Here is a 22,920-nt window from a genome sequence, read left to right on the forward strand (position 1 = left end):
AGGCAGACAGCACTTATGGATGGCGGCAGGAGGCCGAAGGAGCCGGACCGCGCCGAGCCGGCGGCGTCAGGATCGACCGCCATGGCGTTCTGCTCCGTGCTCGGTTGCTTGGCGCTATACGGTGCCCGAGTCGAGTCGGCCCGGAGCCTAGAAGCGTCTGCTGGGTTGCTGGCATGGAGACAGGTAGGTCGGACTGGATGCTCCGCGATTGTGCTGATTGTACCAACGAAGGTGTCACCCGCAGCACGACGAGGTCACGATTACTGACATCTGGCCCGGCGGAGCGGGGATGCCTCCGCTCAGAGGTCGGCAAGGCCCACCGCCGGTTGAGAACCGAAACATTGCAATCACCGAGTTTGCAGAGGTGTGAATGCCATGCATATGTGCAACTCAATGCGATCCGACTACTGCTACACTGCTTACGCCGACTTGTCTCCAGGCTTGGGCGCCTCAGCCGCCGCAGCCTCACCAGCAGCGGCAGCTCCCTCCGCCGCCGCCGCACCCTCAGCGGCAGCACCCTCCGCCGCCGCGGCGGCTCCGAGCTCGTCCGCCCGCTCCGCCTTTATCCTCTCAAGCGCACGGTAGACCTTGCTCTGGAGGTAGTGCGAGTGCGTGGGGCCCTTCTTGGCCTTGGGTCCGCCGCGGGCCTTCTGCGCCGCGAGGGCGGCAGCCTGGGGCGATCCTGGTGCGGGCTCGGGAGGAGGGGCGGGAGGGCCGTTGGCCTTGAAAATGGCCTCGTATTGCTGAGCGTGTTAGCATCTGCGAAGGGAAGTAGGAGAGGGAGGTGGTCGAGGAGGTGGTGAGGTGCTCTGTCTCATCGCGGCTGACGTGAGGCTCAGCAGTGACCGCCGCCGCGACGCGCTTGGCTTCGGGACAGCCTCGTCCACCCTCAGCAGTATCACCTCAAGGCGGCGACAATCCAATCCCACACCTCCGCTGACCGCTCACACCTCCGCTCACGGCGACTCACTTTCAACACAGCCTCCATCGGCGCGTCCTTCTTGACGTTGAGGATGAGGTGGGCCTCGTCAATCGTCATCTGGAGGTCGTTGGTGATCTTGTTCTTGCTGCCCGCGCCGCCGACTGGACGCGCGTCCGGCGCGCCTTCCGGCTTGTGTCGTGCGTCTGCGGGGTCAGCACAAGTTGGAGAGAGGGAGGGGAGGGCTGGGAGAGAGAATGTAGTGGCTGGCACTGGATGGTAACCCCATCGAGCTAGGACGGCTCTCCCAGTTCGTCATGGCCACCTCGCCTTACAGGACATGGGTGCCCCAGTATCCCTCTTAGCTCATCGTCCGCTGAGGCTCCGAAACAGCAGCCCCGGACGACACCGGCTCGACGTTCGCCAACCGGTGCCGGTCATCTCGGCACTGCTCCGCAGTCGTTGCCGCCTCCGCCGCAGGCCGCTCATCCAGGAGTCAAGCTCCACCGCATGCTGGCGCACCAGTATCCACATCACACCGTCCAAGCCCAACTCACTCCTAGCAGCCTGCTTTCCCGCCGCGGCCATCGCCTTGCCGAATATCCGGATCGACGAGACGACGAGCTCGGCCATGGCCCTTGGTGCCGACTGGGTATGTCAGCGGGGTACGCAAGAGGGCTTCAAGGCCCAGCCCGTGGCCTGCCGAGAGCATACGCTGGCGCCGCGCACGGTGCCGAGACCACCGTGCCGACCCGGTCATGCCGCCTCTCGGCGCGGAGCTCGGCGCTGGGTGCAAAACGCTACGCACCATGGTGATACGAGTTCAAGCGGTTCGGTGCGGAGCGTCGAGGGGTATGCGAGTACGGGGGGGTCGTCGGGCCGTCTTGTGCGCCGGCGCGTGGTCGTTCTCGAGCTCGAGGGTGTTTGTTGTCGACTGTGCGATGTGGTCGCTGGTCCGCTCCGACTTTCCACTTGGGCGGCAAAAGTCAAGAAACGAGCCAAGCCGACGGCGCCACACGGCGGCGTTTCGGGTTTCGTCGGTCGGGTTTCCTAATATCATTAGGAACAGCTTCTAATCAGCTCGAGTTGAATACAAACAGCCACGTGCACCACGTGGCCATTGCCGTCAGTGGTGTCATGACCCACCGCCGAGAACAACAATCGGCGTCGGCGCGCTTCCTGCTTCCTGCTCCTCATCTCACCATCTCTCACTCACACTCCACTCACACTCGTTCACCCCTGCGCGCGCGGCGCACCGACCGGCACCATGTCCGCGCGCCACCGCTTCCAGTCATTCCTCTACCACACCTCGTTCACCTTCTTCATCCTGATCCTCTCGGCGCTCATGGTCGGCTCGGCCTGGGGGCTGGGCGAGCAGGCCTGGCGGACCGACCACCAGCGAAGGTGGAACGTGTTCGCACTGGTCGCGGCGTATGTCGCATTTGTGGGTAGCTTGTCGACAATCACATCGTAGCTGACCGCCCCCAGCTCATCGTGTCCGTCATGCACGTCTGGTCACGCGTGTTCAGCGTCAAGAAGGTGCTGAGGAGCATGCCCAAGCCGTACATGCCGACCAAGAACGTCGACGTACCACGGGTAAGTCGAGTGCTGTGCTGTTCTATGGAGGGAAATCAGCTTGGCCGCTGACGCGCATCAGAGAGTCTCGGACCTCATCCAGACCGAGTACTCGCGCACCTCGGTCATCGCGCACCTCGCCCAAGCTACCACGGGGCAGCAGGAGGGCTGGGGACGTCCAGGGACCAAGTGGGCCGACGTGCACTTTCGGACGTACATCCTCGGCACACTAGATGAGATGCGTGAGTCTTGAGCGGCGAGGCTGAGTCCTCCAAGTCTGTTCGGTAGCCTTTGCTGCCTTCTTGCTCACGCCCCAGGCAACATCCTTCACCCAGACTACTCGCACGCTCCACCCACCTCCCTGCAGCCACTGATCGACGCGACGGCCAACTTCCCACCATCAGAACCAGACGGCAAGCCCGACCCGCTCCGCCTCTTCGTGGCCTCGTACGCCAAGATCCTCGAGCGCGCGCGCTACGCGGCCAAGGAGCCCACCGAAGGCGACGCCGAGGCAGTCCATTCTGTCGTCGGCCTCGTGCGCGGCATGGTCGACCTGCGAACTGCGAAGCGCGACGCGGCGGCTGCGAGGGCTGCGCCGAGCAGCGCCACTAGCTCCGCACAGCCCAGTCGCGAGCCGAGCGGATCTCACGCGCCCCATCACCGTGGCAGGTCGAGAACCCTCGGCGTCTCGTTCGGCGGCGTCGAGCTAGGTGCAAAGCCACCATTACATCAGTCGAGCTGGTGACGATCCGATTCCTGTTGTAAAGTACCTCGTCATTCTTGTCACCTTGTCTCTCATATTGTCACCTTGTCTCTCATATTTCATACTCTGCGTCTAGTTGGCCACGCACCTGTCCCGCACCAAGCTTAATAACACACATGCATGGATCTAATTCACAACAAATCATGGACGGCGCTCATGCGGAGGCCTCCACCTGATACCCAAAACGTCAAATATATCTTGCTCGGTGCGCGAGGCAATGATCTCGCCTGCGGTGTCAGTTAGACTCATCGTGTTACCTCACCCTCCGTCATCTTCTCCCCCTTGCGATCGCGGATGATGCCGCGATATAGGCCACGCTGATTGAGCGAGAAGCCCTTCTTCCTGGCATAAAGGCGCAGGCTGCGGTTGAACTGGAACAGTCAGCGTAGTCACTCTGCCAGCAGACACCCACAACCTCATTCCCCGTGAAGTAGATCAATGCTGCACCCCACTGGTCGTAAGGGATCGTGAGGATGTCGATGCGTCGGTACTTAGCCGTTGGGCTAATGCGGCCAACTCCCATCCACTTGGACTCGAGTGCAGAGTAGTCGCTCGGCGTGGTAAGCTGGCTGGGTCAGCCTTGACGCCTCCGCCTCAAACTCACGTCATGCGTCAGAATGCCGCTCGTGTGTAGCGAAGCAAGGAGGCGCTTGAGTACGCCTACGTGTGTGATGCCGTCTGATGGGTTGCGAGTGATGAGAATGTCCACATCGCCCGACGATTCAGCTCCACGACGATAGCTGCCCATAATCTCGATCCAGACATCGGGGTCGATGGCGAGGGCTGCTTCGCGGATCTTTTGAAAGATCTGTCTGCACTCGTCCCGAGAGATACGGGTGTTCAAGTCCTCGTAGAGCTCTACTCCGAGCTGTAGAGTCAACAAGGGAACCGCCACATTGGAGCTCACCATTTGCCCTTCAGTCAGGCCAAAGTCCTTGGTCCTCAGATCGTCCAACGAGCGTGCTCCTTGCTGCCACAGGTCGTGTGCGTGTTTCTTGCCTACACCATAGACGTTGTGGAACACGGCCATGGTACGTGCCTTCTCATTGTCCTCGTAGTAAGCCCGCCCTTGAGCCCCGGTGAGGAACTCGTCAATCTGGCAAGTCAGCTTGGAGCTACCCAGTATCGGAGCTGACCCTATCAGCCATGCTGGCGCCGATCCCTTTGATCTTCTTCGCTTGGGCTCCACTGGTGATGGCATAGGTCGTGCGACGAAGGATGCCAGCAGCTGGAATGTCAGCAACGCAGCTTCTGTGCTGTACGGGATGACGGACTCTTTTGATATCCTCGGATGGCAAACTCATTCTTCCCTGGCATGGCCTCGTATTTGGAATGTAGATCGTCAAACTGCTTGGCAAGCCACTCGTTCGGACCGGTCGCAGCTGAACCATCGTGTTTCTGCCCGCACTTGAACCTATCAGCCCATGGATTGGGGTTGCCCGGCTGGATTGTCAGCTCAGCTGCCCAAAGGGATTTGTAACTCACCTCCTCGTCTGAGGGCTCTGCGTCAGATTCCCCTGCCTGCTACGTCAGCCTGTAGCCTCGGTCGCCCTAACTCACTTCATCATCCTCATCTTCGATGCTGCCGTTCCTCAGGCCAACAATCATGACGTCCAGGCCGTCTTCCTCACCGGCCTGTGGCTCGACCCAACCAGGGCCCGGGGTGATCGAGTGTCTTGTGCCCACGGTGGTCCGAGTTTTTGGAACGACAGGAGGAGCCGCAGCTACAGTGGACCGCGTTGGCAAGACGGGGCGGAACGCGAATTTAGTAGCTTGGCGGCGCTCCGAGGACTCGCTCTCCGAATCGCTTCTAGCAGCGCGCTTTCTGGCTACGTTAGCCCATGATGTTGACAACACTCACCGAGTAACGACGCCAGAACTGCCTCTCAGCTTTTGAGTGGTGTCTGTGATCCGCGACTGTGCTGCGCCCACAGATACAGTCCGAGTGAAGGTTGTGCGAGGAAAGCTGAGCCACGCGGTGGCGTCCAGAACCTTGCCCTGCCACATCGTCAGCTGCTTGCCCACCGGGGGACGGTGCAGGAGCACTCACTGCCATCTTACACTGGGCCACCCACTCCCACTTGACGCACATCGTTCCCTCCGGTAGCTCCGTGAGAGACTCGATGCCGAGCTCGCGCGCGAGGACGGCAGCCGACCTCCCAGAGTCATAGATGACGTGGGTGATGGCCGTATCAGGTTGAAGAACGACCTCGCCGCCGAGTTTGGATATCTGGACAGTCAGCCTACATAAAGCGCACTCCAGCTCACAATATCCCAGCGCTGCTTGTGCTTATTGACCTGGTTGGTCTCGGGTGGGATGCAGAACCGCAGACCCTTGAAGATGGTGCCACCGAGCCCGAGGAGAGAAGGGGCTCGCGAACCCGAGCGCCCTAGACCACGCCCGCGTCCGCGACCACGAGTTGGAGGAGGGACAGCGACGTCCTTGAGGGCCTTGCTGAAGTCCTCGAAATGCTTGGTGAGCTGCTGATAGTTGCGCTTGCCTTCGATTGCGGCACCGAGGGGCACCGGAGTGGCGGGGTCGTCGCGCCGCCCTTGGCCCACGCTATCGGGCACGCGTGGTGTCTGTGAGGGAGTGGCAACGTTGGGTGGGGTTGCAAAGGTCTTGCTGGACGTCGCGGCCGTCGCCACAGTCGGAGCCGTTGTGACGGTTGGCGGGGCGGGGAGCCGCGGGCGGAGGGAAGGTGTCGAGACGGTCGGCGTCGGCGCCTGGGTGTACGCGAGGGCGCGTGCTCGTAAGGGCGTCACCTCTGGGAGCCCAGATATGCCATCCGACGGTGAAGGTGCTGACGCGAGCTGGTTCGCGTAGGTCGGGGTAGGGAAGGCAGCCGTCGTTGTGTTTTCTGGCTCGTTTGGGGACGATGACGGAACGGTCTGCCCTGCCGGAGCTTCGAGGACCGAGGTGTTGCCTGCCGATGGCGACGAGTCTTGTGGTCTCGTATGCCAGCGTTTGGCGATGTCGTCCTCGACGTACTTCCTAAACGCGCGGTCCTCTTCCTCGGTGTCCCTCCACCAGTCGGCGTTGTCGAGCTCGTCCAACTTCTCCCACAGGTCGCCCGCCGTCGGGGGGTCATGATCGGCCGTTGCTTGAGCTCGCCTCGACATGTTGCTTGCGTATTGTCATGAGATCGTTGCTGAGGTGATGTCGAGTTGCATGTTGAAGTAATGTTCGTGGTGGGTGCGAGAGATGATCGCTGTGGTGGTGGTGACTGGACTAAGGCCGGTGCGCACAGATGGAATCGCAACAACAAAGGGTGGGAGTGACCGTGGGAAAGTGGAGGTGCCAACAAAGGTGGGCGTGACCAGTGACGTAACTGTGTGATGCCCTTTGGTGTCAACAATTCCACCCCCTCCCGACAGGTTTCTGCATTCCCGCACCTCGCTTCGACATCTCCCCATCACACCATCACCCTCCAGCCCATCTCGACATCATGCCGCTGCCTGTCCCAAAGTACCCCGAGCTCATCCTCACCCCGTACCCCACGCTCCCGGCCACCAAGAGCGCCGAGAAGCTCCTCCGCCAGCTGAGCGACAAGGAGCTCAAGACGGACGACACGTACTCGGTCACCAAGGCGGGTGTCACTGCGCCTGCCGGAAAGAACTACCTCTACACCCTCGCGCCTTATTGGTGGGAGTGCAACGGAAAATGGGGTGAGCTCAACGAACCTGCCCGCGAGCTCAAAGTGCTGACGCGCCACAGAGCGACGCGACGGACAGCGCAATCCTTGTGGGTGGAGGCTTCCTCCCGTTCCTAACTCACTCAGTCTGCGATAAGGCCGATGGTCAGAAGCAGCTCCAGGACATGTCTCTGGCGCTCCACACCCTCTCGTTTGCCGCGCAGGCCCTTGGGAACAACGACTACGCCGAGCGCGCGATCAAGCTCGTCCGCGCCTTCTTCCTCGACGAGGAGACGAAGATGTGCCCCGAGGTGCTGTACAGCCAGTGCTGTCTTGGCGACGACCCCGTGTGCGGAGACAAGACGTTCATCATCTCGGTGCGTGGGCAGGTACAATGGTTGTGGCCATCAACCCGCTGACGCACCAGTCTCGATACCTCATCCTCGCGTCGCAAGCCTTCCGCGTGCTCCCCATGCCTGACGACGTAGCGGGCGGGGTGAAGGCGTGGGTCGGTGCCCAGCTCGCATGGATCGACTCGTCACAGCAGGGCGCGGACGCCAAGGCGTCAGGCAACAACATCACTGACTGGCTCCATGCATTGGTGGGTTGGAATCTTGAAGGTGAATCAGCCCGTTGACATCACAGTACGCCTCGCACCTTGCGTACCTTGACAATGCCAAGGCCCAGGAATACGCCCAAGGAGTCCTCTCTTCGCTGACGGGAAAGTCCCCCGCGGACACCTTCGCGCCAGAGCTTGAGCGTACCAGGCCGCGGCACTACACCCAGTTCACCCTCGAGCCGCTGTTCATCCTCGCCCCGATCGCGGGCAACGGCACGCCGCCTCCCGAGGTCACGGCGTGGCTCAAGGGCCTGCTGGAGTTTGCACGCACCGTCCCTGCTGGTGAGCTTGAGGTGGACCGCGAGGCCGACGAGCGGTTCGTGCCCGGCTTGGCGTGGTTCGACCGCCTTCTCGCCCGCTGGGAGGGCGGCGACGTCCCCGAGCAGGAGCCTGATGGATCGGCGTGGGAGGGCGGATGGAACCAGCGTGCCCGGCTGTCGTGGGCTCTGATCTAGCGCACTACACAGCGCTCCACTAAATCACCAGTATCCATACTCATCATGACCATACACGGCGTTGTAACAGCTTATGAACTGCATGCGAATACTTTCGACTCATCAACACTTGCGCTGGTCTGATAGGCGAGGGCGCTTGCGTTCCCTCTCTTCCCAATCCTCTTCGGGCAGCACGACGACGGAAATCCTGTTGCCGCCATCGAGGACTAGGCCGTGTACTGCCGTTAGGACCGGTCACTGCCCCCACTCACATTTCTTCCGCGCGTCCCCGGCGGTACCCCCAAAGGCGAACTGAACGATGGCGTTCCCCCGCCGGTCGACAGTCAGCGAGTTGACCGGCCCCACGCGGGAGAGGAGGAGGCTGGCGAGCTCGGTCGAGGATACGCCCCGCAGCGGGCCGATGAGCACGCGCCGGCCCAGAGCATCGGGACGGTGCCGGTCTGTGAGGCGGTCTTCGAGCGCTGTGCCCTTGGCGGGCAGTGCTGCTCTGCGACGGCGGATCCCGCTGTTGCTGTGGGGCCGAGGAGCCATACAGCGCCCGAGGGTGGAGGCTGGGATCAGCTGTGTCGTCGGCGGTGGGGAACTTACGGAAGAAGGGGCGTCGAGCATCGCACCCGACTTCAGGGCGTGGCGGGAGCGATACCGGCGGCAGCAGCGCGCTTGGACGAGGGGTGGAAGGAGGTATCTCGACGGGTAGCACGGGGGCTGGCCACCGTCAGCACGGTCGCAGACCACAACTGACGAGATGAACGAGGAGTCGGCACGAGCGGCGGGTATACTTTGACGAGCATGTTGTCGGCGCTGTCGCGCTGTCTTGCGCTCGGCCTGCGGAGCGTGGACTCGCTCGACAGGCTCCACCGCGATGGAAGGGACGATGAGTCGCTGTCGTAGCTGGAAGGTGGGCTCCGCACGCTCGCGGGCGACGCGTAGGGCGGCGGCGAGCGCCACAGGCGCTCGTATGCAGACGAGGGTGGCGAGGATGGTGTAGAGGACATTGTGTCGCGGTCAAGCTGGTAAGCCAAGAAGTAAGCAAGAAATGGTCGTTAGTGAATGTGAGAGTGGATAGATGAAGAAGACAGTTAGGCGCTCATTCTTCCAATCTCCCGCGAGGCGCTTCTGCATAACAGGCAACGAGCGCATGCAGCGCTCAAGTTCTTCACTTCTCTGCACCTGCCTACTCATCCTCGACGATGACAGCCTTAGTCCAAGTTCCTGTAGGTCAGCAGCAGCTTCTCGGGGCGCCCTACCGCGCTCAAACTCAACATAGTTGACTGGGAGGTCAGCAGCGCCACAAAGTCACACTTACACGTCTGGACTGCGTCCTGGGCGTCCCCGTCGTTCTTGAAGCGCGCAACGACGTGCCCGCCGTCCCAAGAGTGGCTCGCGATCGGGCCGACGCGAGCAAGGAGCGCGAGGAATTCGCTGCGGCCCATACGGCCAATGGGGTCCGCGCGGACAGTGTGGGGCTGCGGCGGCTTGGCCGCGTGCGGTGACTTGACTGGCTCTGGCGGGTTAGTAAGTCGATGCAGAACCGGTCCACCCACTGCTGAGAGGGTGACGAGGATAGCCACGACGGGGACCCTGCTTGCGGACGCGATGGTATGGCCTGTGGTTGTGCGGCGCGGGGCCGATGCGCTCGGCGAGAGGAACGCCGAGGCGCTCAAACAGGCTCCTCACGGGCCGGGCGCGCTTCTTGACCTTAATGGGCGCGTTGTAGCGGGCCGGAGCGGAATGATCTGCAGGTGGGGTCAGCAAGCTACAACGCGGTGCACTCACGCGGCCCGTCGCGCCGCGCAATGTGGTGGCCATGGTGGCGCGCGTGGTGCGCGTGGTATGGGACCTCTGAGAGGTCGGGCAGGTCGAGCGGCGGCAGGACATAGTGAGAGCGGTAGACGGGCAGGTCTTCGTCCACCTCCATATAGTCGCTGTCGACGGCGAGCGAGGCGGCGGCCTCGTCGCGCGTGTCGGTGCTGTCCCCCGCGAGGGTCGTGTTGTCGTCCGTGTCTCCGGTGTTGCCCGTGAGCGTGGCCGTGTCGTCGGTTTCTGAGGTGTAGCCGCCCTCGTCCTCGTCAGCGTCGGACGGGTATCCGCGCCTTGCACCGCGGGCAGTGCGCTCGGGCGACGAGCCGTAGCGGTGCCTGCCGCGGTCCATCGGTGTAGCGTAGGCGTTGTGATGCGGGACGCGGCGAGGAGTGTACGGGTTGTAAGTAGTACGACGAGCCGCGATCCAGTTCGCCGCGTAGGGCGCCGGCGCGAGGGACCTTGCTGCCGGCGAGTGCCAGTTGCGATAGCTCATGCTCGTGGTGGGCGCCCTGGGAGTGATGCCGTGCCAAGATGGGGCAGTGTGAGAGTGGTGAGTGTTTGTGTGGTGGGGAAGGGTCAAGAGAGTGAAAGTGCGAGAGGAAGGAAGAGATGCCAACGTGACTGGGTTGGACGCGATCGTCGCTTTCCTGCCTCGTGCGCGCCTCGATCGGCGCGCTGCGCACACGACGCAACATCAGCCATCTCGCCAGCTACCCACCGCGGCACCGTCGCCGACTCCTCCCTGCGCTGCATGAATCCAATGCATCACAACAGGGTATCCCAGGCGGCCTAGTCATCGTCCCTCCACGCTGCTAGCTGTAATAAGCACCACGCCTACGCCGTCTCGCCGCTCTCGTTGGTAAAGTCGATGTGCTTCTGGATATCGGCGGCACTGACAGTCGGGCGGTTGACTGCAATAGCCTTCTCAAAGTCGGCCACGCTCAGGAGGGGCTCCTGCAGCTCCGAGCTCTCAACGTCGGTCCACGACTTCTCAATCGCGCCAGCGGCGCCAGGCGAGCACGGCGTGAGCTTCTTGAGCTTCTCGCCGTCAGGGCCGTCGACCTGGATCTCGCGGAAGTGCGTCGCACCGAGCACCTTGCGCACTGGCTGCATGAGCGCGTCGCGCACAATGACGGCAATGTCGGAACCCGAGTAGCCTTCTGTCTGCTCGGCGAGATGGCGGAAGTCGGCAGGGGTGAGGCCGTGCGGCGTGTCGCCGACGTTGAGCTCGAACATGCGGCGACGTGCCTCGAGCTCGGGGAGAGGGATGTAGATGCGCTTCTCGAATCTGCAGGTGTGAGCTTGGCGACTGGCGGGTTGCAGGAGGAGGTGCTGGACTCCCGCGGTGCTTGCCACTGGAACTCACCGTCGCTTGATAGCGGGATCCAGCTGCCAGGGGATGTTGGTAGCGCCAAGAACAAGGACACCAGTGTCGTCGTTGCCAACACCGTTGATCTGCACGAGGAACTCGGTCTTGATACGGCGTGATGCCTCAGACTCGCCCTCGCCACGGGTACCGGTCAACGAGTCGATCTCGTCGATGAAGATGATAGCGGGCTTGGACTCGCGCGCCATGGTGAACAGCTGCTTAACAAGTCTGCACAGGGGTGTAAGTCCTACACACACAGCAGGTCTGTCACCCCACTTACCGTTCCGACTCGCCCATCCACTTGCTGACCAGGTCGGAACTCGAGACACTGAAGAAGGTGCTCTTGGCCTCGGTCGCGACGGCCTTGGCGAGGAAACTCTTACCGGTACCTGGGGGTCCGTAGAGGAGGATACCACGCCATGGGGTACGCTTGCCGGTGAAGAGCTGGGGGAACTTGATGGGCAGGATGACGGCCTCCTTGAGCGCCTCTTTAGCCTGCGCGAGACCAGCGACGTCGTCCCACTGGACGTTGGGCGACTCGGAGACGATGGCGCCCTGGAGCGCGCCGCGCAGCTTCTTGATTTCCGGGTCGTCCTCGTCCTTGCCAACACTTGGGCTACCAGACTCGGATCCTCCGCCGCCCGCGGCGCCGACCTTGGCCCTCGTTCGTTTCTCCTCGCCCTTGGCGATGTGCTCCTTGAGCTTCTCAGCGCGGTCGAGGTACTCGGTGAACTTTTTGCGGATGAGTTCTCGGAGTTTGTCGTTCTTCTCGTCTGTGGGTGTCAGTATGTGGACGCGCCAGCGTGCGATAAACAGCCGAGGCACCGCCGGGGTCAGGTCTCGTGCACGGTGGAGCAGTGTAAACACTGGGGCTACGCACACTTCATCGCCTGGGGAGTCAGCTTTCCGTCCCACGTCGTGTAGCTCACCATCATGAAGTAGTCAAGGGCATCCTGGTACTGCTTGTATGCCTCCTGTTGTTGTCAGCTAGAGTACTGCCAGCCTCGGACGCACGGCATAGTTCTGCTTGACATCTTCCTCGATGGCCTTCTGGACAATGGCGATTGCCTTCTGCGGGGTTGTCAGTGGTGCCACAAGACGCGTACGATGCCGTCCCCACGTACGTCCAGGAAGGAGGAGTTGCTCATTATGCGTATGCGATGTGTATGATGTAGATGGGAGGAGGATGTGGGTGGGGTGCGTGTCGTTGATGGTGGGTGGGCGGGCACTCGCAATGACGCTCACAGCGTCCCACTCCCTCCCTCACTCACCGTATCAATCACACGTGGCAATTTGATCCCGTCGTCTCATTCAACGGCACTCACCGTATAACCGTGTTTCCTCCACTTTGATTGTTGCACTCTCACTACAAATCCACACATCCATTCAACTCGTCGTGCCATCACTTCGACGCGATCCATTGCTGGCAACATGGCGTCGGCATCAGGGTACAACTACCATCGATTCGCACGCGCAGTGCTCAAGAAGGCGCGCAAGTGGGAGCCGAGCTTGACCATTCAGCTTTATCCGACCTACTGGCGATTCGAGCACAGTGTGAGTGCCGCGCGGGATAGCTGCGGCGACGAGCTTGCTATTGTCTTCGAGGCAAGTACTAACATGTCCCCAGCAAATCAACTTCCTCTACGATGGTCCCATGAAGCCCTTCCTCATGGCCCTGCGCGCCCAAGTCATCCCGGCGTCGCTCATTCCCTTCCTCTACGACATCCGCCCGCCAGTCTCGTTTGTCGACGGATGTCTAGTCATAGAGGTGCAAGACTATCGAAAAAATCCAGAAGTACGGTCACGCGTCGTCATGCGTCCGGCCCCCGAGACGCTCCCACAAACCATCGACGCGATGCTGGAGAGGAGACGCGAGACGTGGGATGATCAGATGACTCTGGAGCTCGAGTCGAGGATTCTCGTGAGTGTTTTCCCGTCGTGCCGTGCGAGACGATCGCGGAGGTGTATGTGTTTGTCTGCACCTACACACATTCGGCCTCCAGGCGCGATCGCTCTCGTCATCCATCAGCTGTGGCTAACGATTCCAGGCGGCGACCTCGGCACCCCTTTACCTCGGCACCTCGCTCCTCGCCTCACGCAACGCTGCGCTGTCTCTGGCTCTCACTGCCCCTGCAGGACCCAACCTCGCTGCGGACGGCAACTTCCGCCCTACACTCGTGTCCGGCGCCGACGAGGACAGCGAGCAAGAGACGATCCGCAAGTTACTCGGCGCCGGTACCAGGTCGTCCGGCGGCGCGTTCCAGCCCAGCTGGTCGGTACTCCGTCTCATGGAGCGCATCAAGGGCCACAACAAGCAAAAGGAAGCCGACGCAGCTGCACGCCGAGCGGCTGCAGCCGCTACCGGTAACAAGCCTGGCGCGCCGCCAGGTCCTCCCCTGCCCGGTCAAGGGCCCGAGGTCGAGAAGAAGCCACCTAAGAAGAAGAAGCGACCTGCGCAGGACGACGCCGGCACCGAGGAGAAGAAGCCGGCCAAGAAGAAGAAGGCCTTAGCTGCCGCGGCAGCGGCGGCAGCTGCGCCCGAAGAGCCGGCGCCAGCGACAACCACGGGCGGCAAGAAGAAGGTCGCACCGAAGAAGGACGCCGCCAAGGCCAAGGAGGCGAAGGAGGCCGAGGCCAAGGCCAAGGAGGCGACCAAGGACGCGGCCAAGGACAAGGGCAAGGACAAGGACAAGGAGAAGGAGAAGGAGAAGGATGGCGACAAGGAGGCGGAGGCGGCGCCGAAGAAGAAGAAGAAGAAGCCGACTGCCGCGGAGAAGAAGGCCGAGGGCAAGTGATGAGAGCATTGGCATGTTGTGGTGGGCATAGAGCCTGTTGTGTAGCGTTGTAAGCATGTATCTACCGTGACTGTGTGGGGGAGCTGGCGGGGAGGGCGAACGGGATAGGTCGGCGGTGTGGCAGCGTTGCGGCGGTGGCTGACGGCTGACGAGCGGACGGCGGACGTGCGGACCCTGACCCTCGCGTCGTGTGGAGGGCGGAGATGACGCCCAGCTAACAACAGCAGTACAGCAACCCATCAACGACCTTTCCACTCGGGCATCCTCATCAACATCCACCAGCCCTCGCCGCTATGGGATTCCTAGACGACGCGACAAACTTTGTGATCGACACGGTACAGTTCGTCCTCGCGGTGCTGTGGGTGCTCGTCCTCGTCTGCGCCGTGCTCACAGCGGCATGGGCCATCATCAAGGCTTTTCTCTGGGTCATCGGCGCCGACGCCAGCGCCAGCCCGCAACAGGCGCAGGCGGATTCGCGGAGCAGCGTTGACGTACTGAGAGACATGGAGCAGCGGCTCGTGCGCCACTGGGAGAAGTTGACGGTGCGGCTGGTCGCGCTCGACGAGGGGATCGTCGGCGGGGCGGGGGGCAAGGCGGACGGCACGGGGGACGGCAGTGCCGAGCAGGGCCGCAAGGCGCCCGCCACCGACAACGCCGACGCCGACCAGCGCCCACGGCCCTTCGACACCACCACCCCCGACCCCGACCCCGCGCCGACGCCCACGCCCACGCGCGAGGCCATCACCACGGCCCTCAAGGATATCGAGGACCAGCTGTATGCCGTGCGGCGGATGCGCGCGCCGCTGGGCAATGCACCGGCGCGCGGGTAGACGGTAGGACGGCGCGGCACAGGCTTGAGATTGGCGGGCCAGGCCGGGTGCTCGGCCGCGCGCGGTACCCCAGGCCAGCGCGAGTATCGCGGTCGCCAACGTATAGACAGGCACTTGTACGCCCCACTGCCACGCTGCAGCTATGCATCGTCGTGTGCCACACGCAGCTGTCAGCTGCCCCACTGGCACACTGGCGGCAGACACAGGCGTAAGCGACAGCAGTGGCGATGCAGCTAGACCCATACGCCACAGTGGAGAGGGCTATTCCTGCCACCGCGTTATTTTCGCCTGGCCATGATCGACACGACAGTCGCCGAGCAGCACCGCACGTATCGGCACCGTACAGTCAGTCTGCCAGTCAGGCGTGCAGTCGGATGGATCGAGGGACCGCGTCGTCGTCGTCCTCCACCCGCGCCGTGCGCCGGACGGTGACGTCTGCCGTGAGTAATCTCAGCCACCATGATCTGAAACTGTTTCTGTTGTCAGCGAGCACATTCCACACACAATGCAACGACAATGCATATGTATAGGCCGCGCTGCGCATTGTGCATCTTCCCCACGATCATCCTGACTTGCCTTGCTTGCCCCGCTCACTGCGACGCACGTACCCACGCCCGACCGCCGCAGCACGTTGTGCCGCCAAGCCTCGCGCGCCAAGGTTCGGTAGTCGCCGCCGAGTGACGCCGAGCATTCACCCACCAGGCCACCAGCGACCAACCGACCTACCTGAACAACAGGCAGAACCTCGCGCATACCTCGCTCACTCGCCACTGCACTCTCACACTCTCTTCTCGACTTTGGCACACTCGAGCCAGCCCCGCGCGCGCCCATGGCCCAGCTCTCGTCGCTGTCAAGCCTCTCGAGGTAACCACCAAACCACCTTCCGCCATGCTCGAAGCGTACCTCACCGTCGGGGCCGTCGCGCTCGTCGTCGGCCTGCTGCTCGGTACGCAGGCGCTCACCATCCCGGCCCTCGAGCCGCTCGTAGCGTGGTTCTCCTCCTCCTCCGACGGGCGCTTCAGCTTGAGTCTCCGGCCGCCAGCGACCGACAAGAAGGGCGACGCCAAGGATGCCGACGCCAACGCCCCGCGCATGTCAGTCCCTGGTCTCACCGTGCCGGGCGATACCGTCCTCGCCGTGTCGGCTGCGCGCGCAGCATTCTCCGCCTACGCCAAGGTGCTCGTCGACGAGCTCGAGCGCATCGACGTGCTCGAGGCCGTGCGGCGCGTGCCGTCGTCGCCCTCCTCGCACAGCATCAGCGAGTTCGGGCAGCAGCAGCAGCGCTCGTCGCCGCCCAACAGCAGCGGCAGCGGGGGCAGACCGCGCTCCGTCGCGAGCCGGTCAAGCAGCGCCTCGTCGCGGGTGCGCTTCGCGCCGTCCGAGATTGACGCTGCGCGCGCCGCACAGCGCACGCGCCGCCGCGAAGAGCTGGTCGAGAGCATCAGCGACGCGCTCGGCGTGTACCGCGGCCTGCTGGCCCTGTGCGCCGACGCCGACGAGCCCGACCCCGACGTCGTGGTCTCGATCCAGACGGGCGCAGGGAGCGGCGAGTACCGCATCGACGTGCGCCCCGCCAGTGTGCCGGGCACGCCGACGCCCGAGGGCGGCGGTGGCGCCGAGGGGTAGTCTGGCTGTGTGAGTGGAGCTGGAGCTGCCCGGGCCCGTGTACTAGACTACAACATGCATCATCGATCAGGTATAGTGTCCTGTGCCGCTTATCGCTAGCTAGCTTTAGCACTGTGGCCGCCGCTCAGCACGTCCGCAACGAGGCATCGCGCCGCGTCGCCCGTTTCCTGGGCGCCACCTCGTCCTGGGCATACGCTAAGAGGAGCGTTAGCGCGCCGTCGTGTGCTGCCGTACGCCAACTCACCATCAGCCACGAGCGCGGTGGTGGGCTGCCAGAACTCGACGCGGCGCACGCCGAAGACCTCGTCGTCGACCAGCGGGGTCGGCGAGGGGCGCTTGCTCATCGGGCTGGGGCGGGGGAGACGGCGGGGCTTGGGCGCAAGCAGTGGTGTCGCTGCGGCGCGGCGCGCAGACGGCGGAGACGGCGGGAGAGGCGGCAGGGCGGAGCGGCGCTGTGCTGGCGGCGTTGATGGCCTTGTGGCGGCGCTGCTCGACGCCGCCTGCTCCTGCCCGTTGTGTTCTCTCCGCTCGGTGAGCGGGGCCTGCGCCTGGCGTGATGGCCCGGCCGTGGCCAGCGCTGGCCGCGACGAGGTGGCCGGGATGCGCCGCGCGGCGGCGAGCGGCGAGGGGACGTAGGGGTTGTGGTTCTCCGTCATGTTGTTGCGAGTGGGTGAGTGTGCGATGTCGAGGACAGACGGGTCAGATGTAAGCCGCCCACCCACCCGCTCCCTGCATAAGTACTTTGAGGCGTTCTTTCGATCGCGCACAATGTTAAAAATCGAGGGTGGTCGCGGATGTCAACAAAACGGCCAACAGTAGCCACTTTGGTTCGTCATCATGCCCCGGGACGCCTAACCCCTGCGCCGTTTCATCCGTCCCGGCTGGCGCGTCTGAAGGGCTTCAAAGGCTTCTGCACGCGCCGGCACGCGCGTCGTTCCTTCCATCCGTAGCGCTGCCGACGTGCCGGCGTACAGAAGGACGCAGACGGCCAGACCCTTCCACACCACCCGACCCGCGCCCACCCGCAGCCGCACTGCCGCTACAATGACAATCCATGCAACAAGTCTTACAACCCTCGAACTCGATACCCATGCCGTCTTGGGAGCCCGATGAAACGGGCTAGTGGGCGGCTTGGGCATCCCGTGTACCGTCAGCACGCGTGCGGCGCGTGCAGCGGCGCGTGCAGCAGCGCGTGGACAGACTCCAGCTACTACTGTCGACTGGACAGCCCCAATCTCTATGCGCCTGCCTGCGCCTGCCTGCCTCACGCACAATGTGCCGCTACCTCCGCCCCCGCCCGACCCGCCGCAGCAAGATCCGCAGCGTCTTGTCCCCCGCACCCTCCTTCGGGTCGTACGTGTTCGTGTCGACCATGAACGTGTACCGCTCGCCCAACGCCTGTTCAAAGCGCATAAGAGCCATGACCGCCTCGAGGTCGTTGCCAATCTGCACCAGCTGCACGTTGACCCGCGACACGGGGAAGCCGCCCTCGTCGAGCTGCCGTGCGGTCGCGGCCAACGACTCCTTGATGTCGTCGGTTGGGGCCTCCCATCCGCTGAGGACGATCAAGTTGAGGGCCTTGGTTTCGGGGTTGGACTCGAGCGCCGTCATATAAGCTGCGAGCATGGCGCCTATTCGCTTGCCTGTGGTCGTCGTGCTGCTGCTGCCTTGTGCTTGTGGCTGGACCGCCTCGAACAGCCCCTCCACCGCCTCTGTCGAGGCCAGTCCATCGCCGGTGGTCTCGTTATTGAGGAACGCAATGTCGACAGCGGCATGTGGCTTGACTTTCTCCACGACCGAGGTGACAGCCTGCCGTGCCTGCTCCCATCGGGCTGGTGTCATCGCCGTACTGTCGTCCACCAGGAAGATGGTGTTGAAGTCTGCTAGCCGGCTGAGTGGATCTTCAGGTAGTGTGTACGCTCTTGTCGGCGATGGCAGCAGGGACGACGGCAGGCCTGGCATCGACTCGCGCTTGGGGATTGGCACTGGGCTTGGCGCTGCCGGCGCCACTACTGGCGGTGTTTGGATCGGTGAGGGCGACGACGGAGCTGGTGGGGACGCCGCGCCGAGTGGTGACCCAGGCCCAGAGTCGACCGGTGAAGACGCCGCATACACCGCCTGGACTGGGTAGCCTCCTGCGCCTGCGGGCACAAACTCGTACGTTACTGGTTCGTACGACTCGTGGTGGATGTACGGCGGAGGTGCCCCACCGGGCGTGTTGGACGCCACTCGGGCGACCGGCGCTGCCCGCCGCTGGCGCTCGGCGTCGGCATCGGCGCCGGCCCGGCCGCGAAAGTATGCGCTCGGCTTGAGGTGATACTCTGAGCGCACGCGGACAAACGCATCGCCAGTCTTGTCCTGGATATGCCCGTACACCTTGCACTTTTCCTCGATGCCCCGCAGCTTGTCCTCTATCAGGTCGACGTCACGGCCCTTCTCCATCTTGTTCTGGACATAGTTGCGCACGGCAATGTACTGATGACTGGCGCGCGGTGTGAGCAGGCTGCCCGCTTGCTTGCGGTCGCTGGGTGATAACGACGAAACCTACTCTGTTGATTTCAGTTCGCGCAGGCGCTTGATGAGGCCGTACGACGACGTGACATTCTCTGGTGACTGGGGACGGGGGTTAGCTCTTAGCCAAGCTACAGTGGTATCACGTACGATGTCGATCATCGTGTGCGGCTTGAGTGTTTGTGGGAGTCTGATGGATATCATGTTTTTGCTAGCGTGGGTTGGTGGGGGTTGGGGGGCTGGCTCGCAGTGGTGGTGGTGGCCAGGCGGTGGCGGCAACGGCGGCGGCAGCGGCGTCAGGCCCTAGGCGCGTGCTTGCTCTCTTTGATTGTTGTTTTGCTGGGGGAAGGGGATGGTTTGGTTCCAGCGGGTCGGATTTTTTGACTCGTCAGTGGGGCCGCCAAATTCCAGCCAGCTCTGGCTTCAAGATATGGTTTGGGGGGAGGGCAAGCTGCTGCTGCCGATACTGCTGCTGCTGCGGCTGCTGCTGCCAGTTTCACCTCGGTCACGACTGCGAGCGAGCTCGATGTCGGTTGCAAAGCAATCTTGTGGGGGAGACGGCGGACGGATAAGGGACGCCCGAGGCACGAACTGCGAAGGCCCCGCTTCGGACTGGGAGCGACACGAGATTATGTACTCGAGACCGCTCCGGGGACGGGGACGGCCTTCTACTTGGATCTGACATCGGCGTCGTTCCCGAGCTCATTCCACGCAGAGACAGTGGTGGCCGGTGCGTTGTGTGAGCCAGCCAGAGTGCCTCAAGGCATACATAGGCCATCAGGTCGGTTGTCGGTCGGTGATGAAAGTAAACTAGGACTTTTGCTCGGTTATCTACGCGGGCATGGGGGGCTAGCTGGGCAGAAGGTCAAAGAGCCACCCAGGGGGGCGGAGATTGAAGTGCTTGCCGCGTAAGACGCGGTGAAGATTGGCCTTGCAGGGCACAAGACATGCGCGTCGGCGTCGTAGTATCTTTCTTTGTCCTTGACGCCATTGTGGTCTATGCGTTTGCCACGTCGAGGTCAGTGCTCAACGTCGGTGGCGACAAGGCATTGTTGAGTCGTGGAGACGAGCGAGACGATCGAGACGACGACGACGAGTCACAAGAGGACAATGGCTGCCGCCGCCCATTTGTGGTGGCTGACACGCACCCATTTTGCCCAAAGTGGAGGGCGTCGACCTCGCCCATCCCGATCACACAACCAACTCACACATCCACAGCCCTCGTCTCTCTTTGTTCTGATCTGCTCTGTTGACCACCCAATCTCCCTCAAACAATAACATCCACCCTCCGCAGCAGCAAGCCCCGACTCCCACGTGCACCCGCCCGCACGCGCCATGCTACCGCCATTCGCAAAACAAGACCCCGACCAACCACCATTCAACTGGCACGAAGAGTTGATCGAGCCCCTCCTCATCGCCTTTGCAGTCCTCATCCCGGCATCCATCGTCTTCTACACGCTAGCAAAGGTCACGGGGTGGCTTCCCTCGGCCGAGACGCTTTCCAAGCCTCCACCACTCGCGGCCAAGTTTGCCGCCGAGAACGCGCGGCGCGCAGGCCTCGTGTACGCAGGCAACGGCGGCATCAACCCGTCCTACGTCCCCGCGCCAGCTCCAGCGGCCCCGAAGCCCGCCCCGGCCCCCGCTGCGCCGGCCCAGCCGTCCCCGCTCTCCGAGGCACGTCTCGAGCTGGCAAAGTACTGGGCCGGGCTGGTGACCGAGCTGATCGCGCTCGACCGCGAGGCGTCGGCCGTCGCGTCGGTCAAGGCCGAGACGCCCCTCGACAGCAACAAGTCGGACTCGGGCGCCGCGCCCAGCCCCGGCGTCACTGCCATCACCGCGCCCGCGTGGGATAGGCAGGCGCGAGAGAGCCGCCTCGTCAAGAGCATCCTGCTCTGCGAGCGCGAGTACGACCGCGTCGTGGCGGCCCAGAAGGCGACGACGCAGCTCGGGCTCGACGCGGCCAAGCTCGGGCGCTTGTAGGGCGCCGGCGCGCTGGATGGATTGGATGGCCGTGGGGAAGGGCGTGGGTGACGGCTGGGCCCCGAGGGGGCGGGTACTACTCATCGACTGACCGCGCCGACGGGGATCGTGCGCGGGGCTCGAGCGCGTGCTTCCGCGCACCGCGGAGTCGACTTCATGACTGGCAGGTGGACGCTGGATCGGTGACGACGACCAGCGGCTTGACTCGGCGACTCGCGAGTTGGCGAGCGCCGTCAGGCGAGGACGGAGCGTCGGCGACGCCGCGACGCGGCGTCGCAGATCACGGAGGGCGGCAAGCCGTACTGAGGAGGCTTGCCCGCCAGTTATCTAAGCTCGGGTCTCCTGGCACATACACACGCAGCCCATCTGCTCGCGCCACGCAATCACATCCTACTCTCCCTCCCGCACATGCTTTTCACGTGCAGAACTTGATACAATCGGTAACCTTGTCTTGTCCATATGCATGCGGACCACCAGATCACCAGTTACCGGTGTATGCCGGCAGCACGTCCATCACTTCAGGATCGAGTATCGGTTACGGGCCTGACACGGCCCTGGCAGCGGCGCGGCGGCAAGTGAGCCCGCCCGCTCGGCTCGCTGCTCCGGCGCCGTCCACTGTACGATGCCAAGCCTCGCGGCACCCAGCGCCACCGAGCCCACGGACGCGAGCGCGCTGCCGCGCGCCGCCGTGGCCGCGGCGTGGGCATGCCGCGTGATCTGCGCGCGCTGTATGCGCTGCTCGTGGAGTGGACCGGCGCGCCGCATCGCGCCATACCCGGCCTGGGTGTGTGGATGTGCCAAGTGCTCAGACTTTACTTTGACGAGGTCACCTACCTTCCACCACCACCACCACCACTATCCTCTCTGACAGACCCAGCTTTCGTGAGTGTGCCCGAGGGCAGTACAGCGCGAGTGCGCACGACTGACCCGCACGCCCCAGCCACCCCACCACACTCGTTATGCCCGCGGTCTCCACCACCACCTCGCCGCTCCTGCACGGCATCCGCGACCTCTTCGTCGGCATGCTCGCATACGCCGTCATGCTGATCGTGCTCACGCTCTTCGTCATGGCGACGGACCACGTCCGCTTCAGGTGGTACGAGCACGAGCGCGAGAAGGTCGCCCGGCACCACCACCATCACCACCAGCGCATCCGCAAGGAGTTTGCCAGCCCGACGACGTCGACGAGCGAGGTTGCGCCGTCGCCGCCGGCGCCGGCACCGGCTCCCGTCGCGTTCCAGACCAACGTGTTCACTGCTGCTGCTGCTCCCGCCGCGACGCCTGCCCCAGAAGCACCGGTACCGGCACCAGCCGCAGTGCCAAAGCACCTCACAACACATCATAAGACTAATAGCTGCGCCGAGGAGCCCATCCCGTGCTGATCGGATCTGTCTAGTATATGTATGCCGTGAGTCTGGAGCGTCAGCTGCGGCGCACCACTCAAGCTACTACTCACCACGACGCGCCGTGCTCCGCAGCCTGCTCGCGCAGCACGTCATCCCCGCACGAGCTGGCGACCCACGAGCGGAACGCGTCCAGCGCCGCCTCGGGCGCGTGGAGCATCTCAGCGAGCGACCCGACCGATAGGAGCGCAGCGAGCGCCGTGGCTGCGCGGGACGGCGTGAGCTCGGCGCTGCTGGAGAGGAGGGGGAGGAGCGCGAGCGCGAGCGGCGCGAGGGCGGAGTGGTCGTCGGTCATGATTGCAAGTGGGAGAAAGTTGAGATGGCCCGTGATGATGTGCAGGCCTGGGCGTCGGCGGCGGCACGGACCGGGTGCGAGAAGGTCGAGCTGGTCTTCTGACTCGCCTGCTGCCGGGCATCAAGTTACCACACCAGCCAGCGAGGAGACGAGACGAGCGGTCGCCTCGACGAGGTCGCCTCGAAGCGGCGATCGCCTTCCCAGCGCGGCAGGGCGGTGGCGCGCGGTGGCGGCGGCGCTGGGCGGCAGCCGGCAATGCACTGCCGCCGGGTCGGAGCGCTGCAGCCGGTGGATGCGGTACTGACTGACTGACGAGACGAGGTGATCACGGTGCCGACTGAC

The 22,920-nt window shown here is 63.6% G+C and overlaps 15 protein-coding genes across 15 annotated transcripts; 7 read left to right on the forward strand and 8 right to left on the reverse strand.

The window, feature by feature from the left end:
- Window positions 1-355: 355 nt before the first annotated feature.
- PAM16 (Mitochondrial import inner membrane translocase subunit TIM16) lies at window positions 356-1,862 on the reverse strand. Its single transcript, XM_062773651.1, has 4 exons — window positions 1,728-1,862; window positions 1,477-1,567; window positions 971-1,125; window positions 356-743 (listed from the first exon to the last, which is right to left on the reverse strand). Exons 1-4 carry the CDS (start codon window positions 1,728-1,730, stop codon window positions 420-422), a joined length of 573 nt encoding a protein of 190 aa, XP_062629635.1. The 5' UTR covers window positions 1,731-1,862; the 3' UTR covers window positions 356-419.
- A 193-nt stretch (window positions 1,863-2,055) lies between these two features.
- Window positions 2,056-3,239, forward strand: LOC62_05G007130 (uncharacterized protein; the record flags this gene model as incomplete). Its single annotated transcript, XM_062773652.1, has 4 exons — window positions 2,056-2,363; window positions 2,408-2,515; window positions 2,577-2,736; window positions 2,812-3,239. Exons 1-4 carry the CDS (start codon window positions 2,187-2,189, stop codon window positions 3,237-3,239), a joined length of 873 nt encoding a protein of 290 aa, XP_062629636.1. The 5' UTR covers window positions 2,056-2,186.
- Window positions 3,240-3,398: 159 nt separating this feature from the next.
- On the reverse strand, window positions 3,399-6,380 carry POLL (DNA polymerase lambda; the record flags this gene model as incomplete). Its single annotated transcript, XM_062773653.1, has 11 exons — window positions 3,399-3,484; window positions 3,520-3,628; window positions 3,670-3,822; window positions 3,862-4,353; window positions 4,394-4,485; window positions 4,532-4,700; window positions 4,743-4,778; window positions 4,818-5,082; window positions 5,119-5,255; window positions 5,308-5,487; window positions 5,526-6,380. 11 exons carry the CDS (start codon window positions 6,378-6,380, stop codon window positions 3,399-3,401), a joined length of 2,574 nt encoding a protein of 857 aa, XP_062629637.1.
- A 273-nt stretch (window positions 6,381-6,653) lies between these two features.
- On the forward strand, window positions 6,654-7,966 carry LOC62_05G007132 (uncharacterized protein; the record flags this gene model as incomplete). Its single annotated transcript, XM_062773654.1, has 5 exons — window positions 6,654-6,926; window positions 6,976-7,002; window positions 7,040-7,269; window positions 7,320-7,493; window positions 7,538-7,966. Exons 1-5 carry the CDS (start codon window positions 6,707-6,709, stop codon window positions 7,964-7,966), a joined length of 1,080 nt encoding a protein of 359 aa, XP_062629638.1. The 5' UTR covers window positions 6,654-6,706.
- A 102-nt stretch (window positions 7,967-8,068) lies between these two features.
- Window positions 8,069-8,961, reverse strand: LOC62_05G007133 (uncharacterized protein; the record flags this gene model as incomplete). The annotated part of the gene is made up of 3 exons (XM_062773655.1): window positions 8,069-8,184; window positions 8,218-8,448; window positions 8,709-8,961. The coding sequence occupies 3 exons, from the start codon at window positions 8,959-8,961 to the stop codon at window positions 8,069-8,071; spliced, it is 600 nt and encodes a 199-aa protein (XP_062629639.1).
- A 204-nt stretch (window positions 8,962-9,165) lies between these two features.
- Window positions 9,166-10,262, reverse strand: LOC62_05G007134 (uncharacterized protein; the record flags this gene model as incomplete). Its single annotated transcript, XM_062773656.1, has 3 exons — window positions 9,166-9,470; window positions 9,511-9,702; window positions 9,743-10,262. 3 exons carry the CDS (start codon window positions 10,260-10,262, stop codon window positions 9,166-9,168), a joined length of 1,017 nt encoding a protein of 338 aa, XP_062629640.1.
- Window positions 10,263-10,533: 271 nt separating this feature from the next.
- VPS4 (Vacuolar protein sorting-associated protein 4) lies at window positions 10,534-12,331 on the reverse strand. The gene is made up of 6 exons (XM_062773657.1): window positions 12,263-12,331; window positions 12,153-12,209; window positions 12,019-12,112; window positions 11,419-11,911; window positions 11,136-11,366; window positions 10,534-11,057 (listed from the first exon to the last, which is right to left on the reverse strand). The coding sequence occupies exons 1-6, from the start codon at window positions 12,284-12,286 to the stop codon at window positions 10,604-10,606; spliced, it is 1,353 nt and encodes a 450-aa protein (XP_062629641.1). The 5' UTR covers window positions 12,287-12,331; the 3' UTR covers window positions 10,534-10,603.
- Window positions 12,332-12,498: 167 nt separating this feature from the next.
- On the forward strand, window positions 12,499-13,991 carry spt20 (SAGA complex subunit spt20). The gene is made up of 3 exons (XM_062773658.1): window positions 12,499-12,692; window positions 12,766-13,059; window positions 13,187-13,991. Exons 1-3 carry the CDS (start codon window positions 12,570-12,572, stop codon window positions 13,931-13,933), a joined length of 1,164 nt encoding a protein of 387 aa, XP_062629642.1. The 5' UTR covers window positions 12,499-12,569; the 3' UTR covers window positions 13,934-13,991.
- Window positions 13,992-14,226: 235 nt separating this feature from the next.
- Window positions 14,227-14,763, forward strand: LOC62_05G007137 (uncharacterized protein; the record flags this gene model as incomplete). Its single annotated transcript, XM_062773659.1, has 1 exon — window positions 14,227-14,763. One exon carries the CDS (start codon window positions 14,227-14,229, stop codon window positions 14,761-14,763), a length of 537 nt encoding a protein of 178 aa, XP_062629643.1.
- An 888-nt stretch (window positions 14,764-15,651) lies between these two features.
- Window positions 15,652-16,389, forward strand: LOC62_05G007138 (uncharacterized protein; the record flags this gene model as incomplete). The annotated part of the gene is made up of 1 exon (XM_062773660.1): window positions 15,652-16,389. One exon carries the CDS (start codon window positions 15,652-15,654, stop codon window positions 16,387-16,389), a length of 738 nt encoding a protein of 245 aa, XP_062629644.1.
- Window positions 16,390-16,513: 124 nt separating this feature from the next.
- On the reverse strand, window positions 16,514-17,045 carry LOC62_05G007139 (uncharacterized protein; the record flags this gene model as incomplete). Its single annotated transcript, XM_062773661.1, has 2 exons — window positions 16,514-16,584; window positions 16,634-17,045. 2 exons carry the CDS (start codon window positions 17,043-17,045, stop codon window positions 16,514-16,516), a joined length of 483 nt encoding a protein of 160 aa, XP_062629645.1.
- Window positions 17,046-17,425: 380 nt separating this feature from the next.
- LOC62_05G007140 (uncharacterized protein) lies at window positions 17,426-19,083 on the reverse strand. The gene is made up of 3 exons (XM_062773662.1): window positions 19,051-19,083; window positions 18,938-19,002; window positions 17,426-18,871 (listed from the first exon to the last, which is right to left on the reverse strand). The coding sequence occupies exons 1-3, from the start codon at window positions 19,060-19,062 to the stop codon at window positions 17,671-17,673; spliced, it is 1,278 nt and encodes a 425-aa protein (XP_062629646.1). The 5' UTR covers window positions 19,063-19,083; the 3' UTR covers window positions 17,426-17,670.
- Window positions 19,084-20,235: 1,152 nt separating this feature from the next.
- On the forward strand, window positions 20,236-20,880 carry LOC62_05G007141 (uncharacterized protein; the record flags this gene model as incomplete). Its single annotated transcript, XM_062773663.1, has 1 exon — window positions 20,236-20,880. One exon carries the CDS (start codon window positions 20,236-20,238, stop codon window positions 20,878-20,880), a length of 645 nt encoding a protein of 214 aa, XP_062629647.1.
- Window positions 20,881-21,502: 622 nt separating this feature from the next.
- LOC62_05G007142 (uncharacterized protein) lies at window positions 21,503-22,299 on the forward strand (the record flags this gene model as incomplete). The annotated part of the gene is made up of 3 exons (XM_062773664.1): window positions 21,503-21,664; window positions 21,752-21,762; window positions 21,821-22,299. The coding sequence occupies 3 exons, from the start codon at window positions 21,503-21,505 to the stop codon at window positions 22,260-22,262; spliced, it is 615 nt and encodes a 204-aa protein (XP_062629648.1). The 3' UTR covers window positions 22,263-22,299.
- On the reverse strand, window positions 22,273-22,578 carry LOC62_05G007143 (uncharacterized protein; the record flags this gene model as incomplete). Its single annotated transcript, XM_062773665.1, has 2 exons — window positions 22,273-22,294; window positions 22,388-22,578. 2 exons carry the CDS (start codon window positions 22,576-22,578, stop codon window positions 22,273-22,275), a joined length of 213 nt encoding a protein of 70 aa, XP_062629649.1.
- Window positions 22,579-22,920: the final 342 nt, after the last annotated feature.

This window comes from Vanrija pseudolonga, chromosome 5 (genome assembly GCF_020906515.1).
Source record: "Vanrija pseudolonga chromosome 5, complete sequence".
Taxonomy (NCBI): Eukaryota; Fungi; Basidiomycota; class Tremellomycetes; order Trichosporonales; family Trichosporonaceae; genus Vanrija; species Vanrija pseudolonga.